Source organism: Chionomys nivalis, chromosome 1 (genome assembly GCF_950005125.1).
Source record: "Chionomys nivalis chromosome 1, mChiNiv1.1, whole genome shotgun sequence".
Lineage (NCBI taxonomy): Eukaryota > Metazoa > Chordata > Mammalia > Rodentia > Cricetidae > Chionomys > Chionomys nivalis.
The window spans coordinates 141,891,724-141,904,577 of record NC_080086.1 but is presented as its reverse complement, the minus strand read 5'-3'; the positions used below and the strand labels follow the sequence as shown (position 1 = coordinate 141,904,577).

The window sequence follows — 12,854 nt, the reverse complement described above, 5'->3', positions numbered from 1 at the left end:
CTTAAGTATGTAAAGCTCAAAATCAGAGATTATAAGTCTTCCAATTTTATTTCTTTTCATGATCGTTTTGGCAATTCTAGGTCCCTTACAGGTATGTATAATTTTAGCTTTATCTTACCTATTAAAGGCCTCTGGGATTTGATTAAAACTGCATTGAATTTGTAAGCCATTCTGAGGAAAATTACCTAACATTATGCCTTCTAGTCCATTAGTATGATATATTTGTGTGTGTTAATTTAATGTATGTATTTTTATATACACAAGTATGTGAAATATATAAATATACATATATACCTTTTATTATGTGTATTTTTTCTAAACAATGCTTTGTATAACTTTGTGTTTTATTTGGAATAAACTTCGGAATTTTATGGGTTTCATATTTACATATGTACTATTAAAATATGTAGACACATTGATTATTGTATGCTGGTAGTTGTTTTTATAGCCATGAAATCAGATATTTTATAAAGTATTTTTTCTGCAGCTATTTAAAGTTATGTTTTTCTGGTAATTACCTATATAATGAACTACATTTTTATATTCATTTACATTCATTCCTGTTTTGCTGTGTTTCTACCATCTTATTTTGTGTTTTCTGTTTTGTCCTTTTTGTTCTTATTTCCTGGCTTTGAGCCAATGAAGCTATTGTTCTTCAGTATGCTGTTTTGTTTCATATATGGGTTTGTTTTTAACTATGTTGTTTTGAACCTTTTTAAAAATCAGATACTTTTTAGAATTCATTATTTTTTCTCTGCTGCTTTTATATTATACTTTAAAGATTATGTTTAGTAAACCTAAATAATTAAAATTAGTAAGTTAGACCTAGCAAAATTAAAATTAGTAGTATAATCAAACCACATGTAATTTTCAGTTTATAGAAGATATATTAAAATAATAAAATAAAAATTAATATATCTTTTGAGATATAGCATATCTGTAATGTGATAGAAACATGCAGTCATTACAGATAGCCATTAATGAGGTAATTTTCATTCTCTGGGAACAAATCTTTAAAATCTAATAGTGTATTTTAGGCTTTCGATTCAGCAAGTACGAAGCCAACCTAAAGGATCTCAAATGGGTACTGTAAACTTAAGAGGCATTTTCATCAGATGTACCACATAGGACCTCGTTACTGGGACTCATCTCAGCAGCATGAGAGAGAAGCGCTGCTGACCAAGTCCAGTTCCAAAGCCTATGTTTAGAAAATTACTTAGAAGTCAGAGTAATATTGGAGAAAAGATCTTCTAAACGTGTTATTTATTACTGTACAAATATTTTCTATTATATATGTGTGTTTCCTACATTAAAAAAAAAAACTTTTTCAAAAATATTTCCACTACTGTCTTTCAGACAAACTTGGTCCTACAGTGTTTGCACCTGTGAAAATGGATCTTGTTGGAAATATCAAGGTGAATATACTGACTTGTCTCTGTAGAGCCGTGTCTATAAAGGAATGGTTTTCACTCCTTTTGTGTTTGACAAGAGTAAATCAGAGGGGGAAAAATCATTCACACTGGGAAATTTCAGAAGCAGAATGACTGAGGTAGCCCTCATATGTGATAGAAACAAGCCTTTGGTAGGCTGACCTCTTTAAAGGTCAGCTGGGTCAGTGGAGAGTCACTCATGTTGACAATGATTGCATGCACTTTGGAGTTAAACAATAACAAGGAACATTTCTCCACAGATGTCACTAGCAATAGCTATCGTTTGTCTGGGGCTACTCAAAAGGCCAGCTTTCTGGTACATCTGTGGAGCTGTCATCAACAGGAAGTCTGAGCCTCCTTCCCAGAAAAGCCAGAGTTGTTTGTGTTACATCTAACATCCCAGTACTTGCATGGCAGAGGCAGGAGAATCCCTGAGAGTTCAAGGGTAACCTGTCTACAGAGTGAGTTCCAGGACAGCCAGGGCTATGTAGAGAGTCACTGTCTCAAAAATAAATTAGAATACAATCCCCACCACCAGACATGCTATGTTGAAGAAGTTGGAAGGTATCTGTGGATACCTTTCCGGCATGTTTGGGAGGTAGTGAGGTATATGGAGTCACTCACAAAACTGAATGTTCAGAGGTGGGCAAAGGTCCCTCAAGAATATTGCTTAAAACCTGTGTCTGTTGATATTACTTAAAGCCTCATAGAATTTTTGGAATGTTTAAAACACTCACCCTGAAAACATAAGGAGGATAGTAAAGTCTCGCTTTGGCTTCTTAGACTCTTCTTGCTTCTAAATTTGAATATTGTACTGATACAACTGGTAATATTACAGTTTTCATCTTAGGCAGTTGTCCTGTTTCTTGTTTTCGTTTTCCAGAAGGTGAATCAAAAGTACATAACCAACAAGGAAGAGTTTACTACCCTCCAGAAGATAGTGCTGCATGAGGTGGAGGCGGATGTAGCTCAGGTTAGGAACTCAGCGACTGAAGCCCTCTTGTGGCTGAAGAGGTGAGGCAGTTAAGTGGAGCAAATACATGCTCAGTCCAGCTCAGCCGAGATGCTACAGCTCACTGTTGCCTTGGAATAAAGGATCCACCAAACGTTGGACTTTCTAGAAAGTCTGATCAGCTTCATAGTGATAGCTATGAATCGTGGAAGTATTTGTAGGATCAGAATTCTAGGAAAGCCAGTGAGTTTCTCTTTAAGTGAGTGTTTTTCCGCTTGAATGGCAGTGCCTGGGGGAAACACTGAACTCAGAACCAGTTTCTGAACCCCTGAATTTGGTGTGGGGTTCTAGAATTTTCATTTCTAATGAATTCTAGATGATGCTAAAGCCACAATCACAGCACTATAATTTGAAAGCACTGCATTAGGAATATCAGAGGGGGTGAGAGGAGTGTCCAGAGCTTTCTAATAGGAAGCCAGTCAGAAGGGCCTCTGTCCATCCTGTCTGCTCCCTGCCTTTCCTGAGACACTTATATAAAAGCTAGCATCTGCCATCTGAACTTTGAAAATAATATTCTTCTCTCTTCCATTTTAGAGGTCTCAAATTTTTAAAGGGCTTTTTGACAGAAGTGAAAAATGGGGAAAAAGATATCCAGACAGCACTGAGTAAGTGTGCTTTGTCATATTTTTATTGTCCGCATTTAGACTTGAGAGGGACACCCTGGAGATGGGGACAGAGGATAGAGGACATCTCTGCTTCCATGGGTTTGGTTTTCTTTCCATTTTTTAAATTTCATTTCTTCTTACATGCTTTCTTTAAATGGAATCTGTGAGGATGTGATTTAGTGGTAGAGCATTTACCTAGCATGTATGAGGCCCTGGGTTCAAACCCTCTGTCATAAGAACAGAATAAAGGAAGGGAAAGAAAGTACCTATGCAGTGACTAGGTCATCTAGGTCTGGCTTATTAAAAGTCAGTTTATCGTCCTAATTTATCATGAGGTTAGTTTTTGTACATGAGTTTGCAGGTTTTGAAAAGCAGCTCATTTTAGAGTGCATGAAAGTAGGCGGAAGGGGGAATCTGGAGGAGCTGATTGTGGAGTGAGACTGGGGCCAGTTGTCATCCTGCACTCTTCCACATGCCCTTTTTGTAGTGATAGAGCCAAGATTGCAAGAAAGGTCTTTGTGAGAGGAGATTGACCTGTATTTTCATCACAGTGTGGTAACTATAGCATCCAGGTGCTTCTTAGTATGTAAATACTGATAGGTGGGTTGTGGGTTGGTGCATCTGTTAGAATAGTTTTGACAAACTAGACTTCATAGCAGCTTCACAATACACTGATTATAACATGACTGAATCCTCACTCTGGGCCTGTGGAAATCATGTTGCATGAGTCTTTTTGTTTGTGTACTTGCTCTGGTATTATTGTCACTGTGTAGCCCAGGCTGGCCTCCAACACATGATCCCATGCCCCAGTCTTTTGGGTGCTGGAATGATAGGCATGTGCCAACACACCAGGCCTTCATAAGTCTTGGGATGTATGGAGGGAGTGAAATTCTTGTTATTCTAAAGCCTGGATAATTAATTATGTGTTGAGACACAAAGTCAGATATTATGTGGCCATTGTTATAAACAGAAAAATTAGTTAATTCTGTGCCTTTGGGGAGAGTTTGAATATTCTTTGTGGTACTTTTTTCAGTTTCCTAGAAGTTGTCTTCCCTCTTGATATGAGTTCTGAGACCCTGGGCCCCATTGAAATTTGCCCCGTCTGTCCTGGCTAGAAACTGCTGAAGTGCTATGTGACGGCTATGCTGACGCTCTGTAGCACTTTAAAAATAGGCACAGCTTAACTATGTCAGTTCCATTTCACTCAGTAGAGAACTGAAATTGTGAGAGATTTAAATACTTGCTGCAGATCCCAGAGTCATCACATCACACATGACATTGGTAACCGCAAGAGAATGGGGCTTACTTATCCCAACTCACAAGTAGAAAGGTTGTTTATCTCAGATGCCAAACCAGAAATTCCTCTTCAGACCAGCTTCTTAGCATGGAAAGTTCTTACTGAAAGGGTGACTTCCCTGTAGGAAGGGCCAGAGATGATGCTCTGTGCCTTGCAGGTCACACCCATGAGCCAGGGCAGTGCTGATGGTGCTCTTTGCTGCAGCTGGGAGAAAGGATCCTTGATGCTCACATGGCTGTGCTCAGGAACAGGAGGGCTTTGACCTTGAGGTTCAGCTCTCCCAGGCCATTCTGCATTTGTTCTCTAGTCGGAACTTGTGCTTTGTTTGTTTGTTTGTTTGTTTGTTTGTTTGTAGGCAGGATCTCATACATGCTTCTGAGAATACCCTTGGAATTTGGGTCCCCTCTGCCTCCAGCTCCCGAGTGATGGGCTTATAGGCCTGTATCAGCACTCTTGGTTCTTGCAGTGCTGAGTCTGGGGACTCAAACCCAGGACTTCACACACACCAGACACGCACTCTCCCCATGAGCTACCCATACCCCCAGCACTCTGGCTGGTACATTGACTTGAGCAGCAGACCGGCCCCAGAAGATGTTGACTCTGTGAAGAGAAACTCTGAAGGCCGATGTTGCTATGTAGCTGAAGATTATCGTAGCCAGGCCTCCCCACTCTCCCTTCAGTGCTGTTCTTGGAAAAGAAAGGGAACTGTGAATTCGAAATTTCATTCTGACATTCACGCTTATTTCAAAGGTCTTAAATGGTGTCTTTGTAATAACCCTATTTTCTGCTACTATTTGGTGTGAGGAGATAAAGTACCCTAGCCCTCGCCCCTCATACATGGCTGCGAACAAACTACAGACAGACATGGTTTAATTCTTACTTCACACCTATATGTGTATTTCTTTCGTGTTGTTTCATACCTATAGTATTTTGTCATTTCTGTCCATATTTCTCTCATCCTCTTCCACTCCTGCTGAACTCCTTCTCCATAAATACTCCTCGCACTTTGAATTCCCCGCAGGAGGGCCTTAGAAGAGCCAGTCACAGACCCAGACTCTATGAGCTCTAGTCTGTCAGTGCATGCTAAGGTTCTCAGGCACCCCAGGCAGGCATGTTCACCATTGGCTATTGACTGAGGTTTTTCTGTCCCACCCGGTCCTGCAGCCATTAAGTCCCAAAGAATCAGACAGAGGTCTACATTAGTTATAAACTGATTGACCCATTAGCTCAGGCTTCTTATTAACTAATTCTTATATCTTATAAGAATTATCCATACTTCTTGTTTGAGTTAGCCATGTGGCTTGGTACCTTTTTTGGTGAAGCAGTCATATCTTGCTTCCTCTGAGGCTGGGTCACAACTGCAGAATGAGCTTTCCTCTTCCCAGAATTCTGTTCTCGTCACCCCACCTCTACTTCCTGCCTGGTTGTCCCACCTCTACTTCCTTCCTGGCTACTGGCCAAACAGCGTTTTATTAAAATACAATTGACAGCATACAAACCATTGTCCCACAGCAAATGGCAAATATGGTCTTAAGAGAACCATTTACATTAAGTTACTCAGATCTTAGAGGCTCCTTGATGTAGATTTCTTCCGGGTCAATGGCTTTGCTTGTCTTATTTAAAATTATAGCCTCTGTAAGTGGAGCTGCTAACTTGTCTGACTTGAATTAAGGTGACTATGTAGGTAAAAGAGTGTATTACAGGGTCCACTGAGATGGCTCAACGAGTAGAGGCACTTGCCATCACGTCCAGTGCCCTGACTTTGATTCCTGGGACCCACATGGTAGAACTCCCACAAGTTGTCCCTAACCCACACGTACATTGTTATATATACAGACTCCTACAGATAGATCATAAAACATTTAAACACTGTACAACTTATATGCTGCATGTAAACAAATTAGCTTGCTTCTTTAAAGTCTAAAACTTTATTTAAATTTAGCTACTACTAAATAGTACCCAACTATAGCCATAACAGTAACTATTTGGTTTTTGTTTGCTTTGTTTTCTGGCAGTACTAAGGGTCCAAACCAGGGCCTCACACATGCTGAGAGAGTGCTCTTCTACTAAGCTAAGGAATAATTCCCAACACCCAGAGGGAAACTTGGGGCTTTCTTTTGCCCCATTTGCTCTTGAGCTTGGAGTTGATTGGAGTGAAACAATCGGGGTGGTCTCATTCAGCAGTGGATTTGTGTTGTTAGTGTCCCCTGACACTCAGGATCATCTCAGGAGGATCAGATCACAGTGATAGGGTCAATGGTTTGCCCTATGATGGAGCCATTTGTAGATGCCACAATCAAAAGGTTTTGAAAACCATTCTTGGCAATGGTAGTGCAGAAGCAGCCCTGGCATTCCGAGCATCATTGTTCTAAATGTTACTTGCTCTGCCCTGTATCTCAGCAGGAAGGCAAATTCACACACCATACCTCATAACAGCTTTGTAAATGTAAACCAAGATCTGGGCCAAAACAGTAAGAAAAGTTTAAAGGATGCTAGGTCATGTATTTAATGTGAAAGGCCATCCTAGACAAGCAGAACTAAGTGAGAATGCAGGGCAAATATTTAATATTGGATCAAAACCTTACTAATTATTCTGAAAGCATGAAGGGGCAGGAATTCACAGCAGGCCTTAAACTGGCAGGGTTGCCTTATGACAAGTTTGCTCATGACAGTGTCCCGAGTTAATATGGGGTGTGTCTGGGGGGCTTGCTCAGTATCTGCCTTTGGTTACTGAATTGATGCTTCCTCGTGTGATTTTCCTCACTAGAGCTTCACAAGATTTCGTGGAGTTCTTTCTTAGTTTAGTTTTGGGTTCTTGAGATAGAGTCTCTCTATCTCGTCCTGACTGTCCTGGAGCTCAGTGTGTAGACCAGATTGGCCTCAAACTCAGAGAGATCCACCTGCCTCTGCCTCTTAAGTGCCAGGATTAGAAGTGTGTGCCACCATGCCAGGTTCATTTATGTCTTTTAGAGGCCAAAAAATCCTGCCAGATCACAGAGCATGCCTCATGGTAATGAGAATTCCAGTGAAGATTAATGCTTCTTATTACTTAGCCTTCTCTGTGTAACCGAACTCGATCAGGTTAGACTTCATCTTATTTCAGTACAGCTTCACATGACAGTTACTTGCAGCCCTAGTAGTCAGCAAATAACTTTTGACTTTTTTATGCATTTTTAGTTTGTCTAAATATTTTGAATTTCATCTTAGTCTTCCTAGACTTCGTTAGGACCCAGCCCAAGTTGTATCTTCTCTCTTCTCCATCATAGCAGGTAGAACACTCACCATCAAGGTCAGGGTGCAGGCATCAGGAACAGCCACTTCCTCTGGGCTGTGTGGGAAACACAGGTGGCATGTGGTAAGATGTTCCCTGCCATTAGGCTGCTACCCATGTTTTGAGATCTTCTCTACTTCTTGCCCTTTAGAAGAAGGGCATGGAAAAGGGTTTCCAGAGGGTTTGGAATGGTTGACTTAGGTGGCACAATGCAGGAAATGTGAGCCCCCAGAGGTTGGCAGAACACTGACTCCAGAGCAGTTTCCCAGCCAAGGCCTTTGTAGCTGAGGCTTGAGACCAGAACAGCACTGTTTGCTGTATAGTGTTAGGAAGTGAGTCTCATCCTGTCATTTCCCTCCACAGTTGTAATTAAGATGAGGATGGGTTTGTTTCTATATAAAAATAATACTATGTATAGGGACATTTTCTATAAAAAGGAGAGTTTCTCTGGAATGTTGTGTATTAGTTTAATCTACCAGTTTCTTTAGCCCCCACATTTAAAAACTGTATGTGAGTTTTTACATGTCAGGGTACACACCATGTTGCCATGCTCTTTCTCTTCTCCATTAGATACTGTACAACCAGGGAGGGAATAAGTTCGTGTTTTCAGAGCTGCCACTGAGCCCTAGGTAACTCAGAATCCATGACCTAGTGAATAAAGATCTTTCTGTTTGACTCCAGCCTCTTTCCTGTCCCAATAAGCTGCTCCTGATTGCACAACCTGGCCCAGTTCCATGAGTCCTCATCTGTAGCCCCATCTTCCCTTCTGTATACCCCTTCCAGCCTTCAGGATCCCTGAAAGCCCTGGCTGCTGCACCGAGGCTGCGTTAGTGTCTGTTCCTTTGGCATTAGAGTACAGTTTGTCATATAAACGTATTTACTGGATAATGGTGTGCTAACAGTCCAGCTCCTTCTGGATCCAGTAAGTTCTAAGGGCAGAATTGACTAAGGTTAACTCATCTGGAAATCCACTGCTCTCCACAGTGTGTGGAGTGTCGTAGATGAACTCTGAACTCTTGTTGAGTGAAGCAGCTTTCACTAAAGATATTCAGAGCTATTTTTGTTTTTTGTGAGGCAGGGTTATACAGTGTAACAGTCCTGGCTGTCCTGGAACTCACTTTGTAGACCAGGCTGGCCTCACAATCACAGATCTGCCTCCCAAGTGCAAGAATTAAAGGTGTGCACCACCACTGCCTGGCTTAGAGCATATTTTCATAATGGCATTTAATACACTGGCTGGATTAGGGTCACAGGAAAGCAAGGAGTCTTACTACCTTCCCCCAGTAATTACGGGTCCAAGTAGCTCCTTAGATAGCTGAGAGGGTTAGACGTATGACTGTTGTACTGGTTTTCCTCAGGGCTATGTCTGGCACTGCCTGCCTGTGCTGTACTCTCTGTACTGTGTGAGTCAGTAGTGCTCTTCCCATGGCGTCATCACCAAAGCCCTGGGTACCATCTAAACTTCCCACATGCTGTCCCAGAGTCAGCTAAGTGTCAGGCTTCCATGGAGGATTTGTGCCTTTAACCAGGTCCTGGCCTGCTCATACTATGTACCTAAGGGGAAAAAATAAATTTAATCTTGGACTTTCCTTTCAACTATATCTAAGAATTTCTCCATAATTGCATTTAATTTTTTCCCTTCTGCATGAGCTACCACACTAATGCTGACATCTCATCCTGTTCCAAACTCTAGATAGCCAAGGGATTCTGTTGTATTTATAATCTGAGTCTTAAGTATAAAGTATGTTACAACATATATTGAAGCATTGTTTTATAGAAATACATTTGTACAAATTCCAATTATGCAAAATGGAAATGCTAATACACACTGAAGTTTTTAATAAAGCCTTATGCAAAATATTGGACTAGAAGTTGGCTAAAATTCCACAATTTTAAAGCTATGGTAGGCTATAGCGCTTCTAAGCTGCAGCCATGTGGCAGTGCTGTACTTAGCAGCTGAGTGCAGTGTCCTGTGCTCTGTACTGCTCTCCCCACATAGGAACTCATGCTCGTAGTTCTAGGATCTGTCTTCTGTGCATCTGCCCCGGCCAGAGCCGAGCTGGCTGTACAGCCTGTCACAGTATCCCTAAGCCTTCACTGGCACAGTACCCGCACGCACCCTGAGTAGCACAGGAAGGTAGATAGGTTTGGAATAGATAACTTAGATGTGCTCAGGAAAAACATGGAGTTAAAGGTCGAGCCCCCCTGTAGTGCGCTGTGCAGATAACCCAAGGATGCCATGTGCTCCTGGAGACGACGTGTAGACACGGATGAAACATAGGAAGAAGGTGCATGGTGGGCTTCAGATTGTCTTCTGAGGATATATCTATCTTGTGGAAATGATGGAAAATCAGTTTTGAATTTTCTTTTTTTCTGTTTTTTTTTTTTGGCTTTTTGAGATAGGGTTTCTCTGTGTAACAACAGCCCTAGCTGTCCTGGAACTCGCTCTGTAGACCAGACTGACCTCAAACTCACAGAGATTCACCTGCCTCTGCCTCATGTGTATGTTCTATATATTAAGTTACCCAATATTTCAGAAAATGTATCCCTTGCGTAAAATACCATCCTTTGCTCTTAGAATTTTTTAAATTAAAATTATTATATACCAGTTTTTTTTTTAAAGATTTATTTATTATGTATACAGTATTCTGCCTACATAGGATATATAGGCCAGTAGAGGGCACCAGATCCCATCATAGATGGCTGTGAGCCACCACGTGGTTGCTGGGAATTGAACTCGGGACCTCTGGAAGAACAATCAGTGCTCTTAACCTCTGAGCCATCTCTCCAGCCCTATATACCAGTTTTTAAATCTCACTTTAAAATATCTTGGGACCAGAATAATAGGCAGTTATCTTTAGCATATAGCATGTGAATAACTTTATTAACAGCTCTCTACACTTGCTTTATGACTAACTTCAGGCCATCCTGTTCAGACATTTTGTTTTGTTTTGTTTTGTTTTGAGATAGTCTCTCTCTGTTGCTTAGACTGACCTCAAAGGTTTTGCCTTGAATGACTCTCCTGCCTTAGCCTGCAGAGTGGCTGGAGCTGTAGGTACAGACAGTACACATGGTTTTTCCATAACATTTCAGAGGTTTGGGGCTTTTATATTTTATATTCAAGGCTATAGGGCATTAAGAAAAAGGTTTGCTATCTCAGGAGCAAACATTAGGTCAAGAACTTAAAGATTATTTCACTACGGGAGAGACGGTGATTAGAGAAGTTACATAAGCCTGGCCCAGGCTTAGGCTACATTTCAAAGAACTGTGTTTTAAGTTAATTTCATTCTAATTGTATTTAGTCATAATTTTCTGTACCTTTTCTCTCTACTTACTTCTTTCTATATGAGCATTTTCCCACTATGATAATAAACTGAAGTTCAGATACAGTGGCCCCAGTATAGGTGGAAATGCCTGGTTTTCTTAGTGCAAGAAAAGAAGAGGGGTAAGAAGGGAAAGTGGCAGTCTGAGCATGCTCCTTTGTAGCGCTGGGGGTTCAAAGCCTTGGAATTAGATTCTAACCCAGTAGTAAGCATGTATTAAACAGTGTACTGTGCAGATCACACCAGCATCTTAGCATTCGCACCTCACAAAAACCTTTTTTTTTTTCAAGATAACGCATACGGCAAAACACTACGGCAACACCATGGCTGGGTAGTTCGCGGGGTTTTTGCGGTAAGTCATTCCTGTCCTCTAAAGTTTGTGTGATCAGGAAGGTGTGTTTTGTTGTGTGTTATTTCTGTTTGCTTTAGTTTTGGAGAGAAGACAAAAATTGCCAGCTCATTTATGCTTGTAGGCCTTTGGAATGTGGACTGTCAGCAGTAGAAAACATCAGCACTCCCACAGACTAGCAAAGACTCATGAGTAGAGCGTTTCAGTGACACTTGTGCTCTGCAGTTTGTCTTCCTAGAGGGAATAAGAGGCTGGGCAACCATGCAGAGAGAGCTGGGTGCAGGCTGTGATTTCCAATCACCAAGGAGAGATTAGGTCCAGCTATGAGTTCCAGCTAACGGCTCCCTTTGCTGCCCATTCTGTCAGCCCTATTCATTCTCAACTCTTGGTTCATTTTGCCATTGCTGTTTTTATCTGTGTCAAATATTAACTGTGTGGGTACACCAGGCAGGGCTGGTCATCCCTTCTTAAACAGTCGTTATCACGGTGAAGACACTAGACACTTGTATGCATGTTCACCTGCTACCAGCCATTTCTTCTTCCTGACATTTTGTTTTACCTTCCTAACTTTTAAAAAATACATTTTGATTTATCTTTTAAATACTGATCTAGTTTATATATTTCTTTAAATATATAGTTCTACTTATAAGTATATATGTTTATGGAATGTATATAATTATATAAATTCATATTTTTACATTTTGCTACAGTATAATTCTGTTGTCTTTATCCATACTTAATAGATTCTGTGGTGACTTTTGTTGTTGTTTGTTGTTGAGGATCAAGCCCTCAGCCTCATGTGCTAAACAGGCACTATTGCACCAGCCCCTGTTAGGACCATTTTGATATCATGATATTCTAAGAATAAATCCTATTCTTAGTGACTGCCTAATACATCCCATAATATGTGAGTTTGTTCATAGCAGCAACACAGAATCTGCTCCCATACATTCTTGTACTAAAATTCTTATTTTCTTAAAGTAGATTGCTGAAAGAATTGCCTACCAAATACCAAGCGTTGCATCTACAGCTCAAAGTTTAGAGCACCTGCCATGCACTAAACGCTGTTTTCCGTGTTAGGGACACAAAGTTAGCACTCCCCTAACATGAAGATAACTGCCTTTCCTGCTGTAGTCAGAGACCTGACACAGATGGAGCTAGCCCATCTGCTGTTGTTTGATGTTGCTGGTATTTAAGCAGTGCATGAGTTCAAGCATATTGTCACAAAGCACTTGCTGTAGATGGGTCAAGTCTGATCTTCACTGGCCTTACAGCCTCATAGTTATTCCTCAGGTCATCCACACTTTGAAAGACTTACTGCATTTTCTAGTGTGCCAACTGGCCGATCTCAGTGGCTCAGAGAACACATCTTTCCATCCCTGGAATCTGACTAATTTGCCAACCAAGTAGTGAACCTTAATCCTCAAACACGTCAAGTCTGAACAGATGTCAGTCAAGCTTCTGCCGCCAGCTTGCTGATTGATACCCAGCTGTCACTTGACCTTCCTGTTTCCTCTTCAGTCAGACTGGGAGGTGAGCTTAGCAGTGGCCCTGCCTCTTTTTTCCT

General features: G+C 41.1%; 1 protein-coding gene across 2 annotated transcripts in view; it reads left to right on the top strand.

Moving 5' to 3' along the window:
* Plekha8 (pleckstrin homology domain containing A8) overlaps positions 1-12,854 on the top strand; it is a 61,830-nt gene that overhangs the window by 37,275 nt on the left and 11,701 nt on the right. The window contains exons 10-13 of one of the 2 annotated variants that reach the window (XR_009057038.1): positions 1,357-1,415; positions 2,314-2,403; positions 2,977-3,047; positions 11,229-11,290. Coding sequence is in view for 1 of the 2 variants with exons in the window: in XM_057768848.1 (XP_057624831.1) it covers positions 1,357-1,415; positions 2,314-2,444; positions 2,977-3,047; positions 11,229-11,290 (323 nt within the window). In the remaining variant the exon portion in view is untranslated. Of the gene's footprint in view, positions 1-1,356; positions 1,416-2,313; positions 2,445-2,976; positions 3,048-11,228; positions 11,291-12,854 lie in introns of both variants that reach the window. The other variant, XM_057768848.1, reaches the window with a different exon arrangement.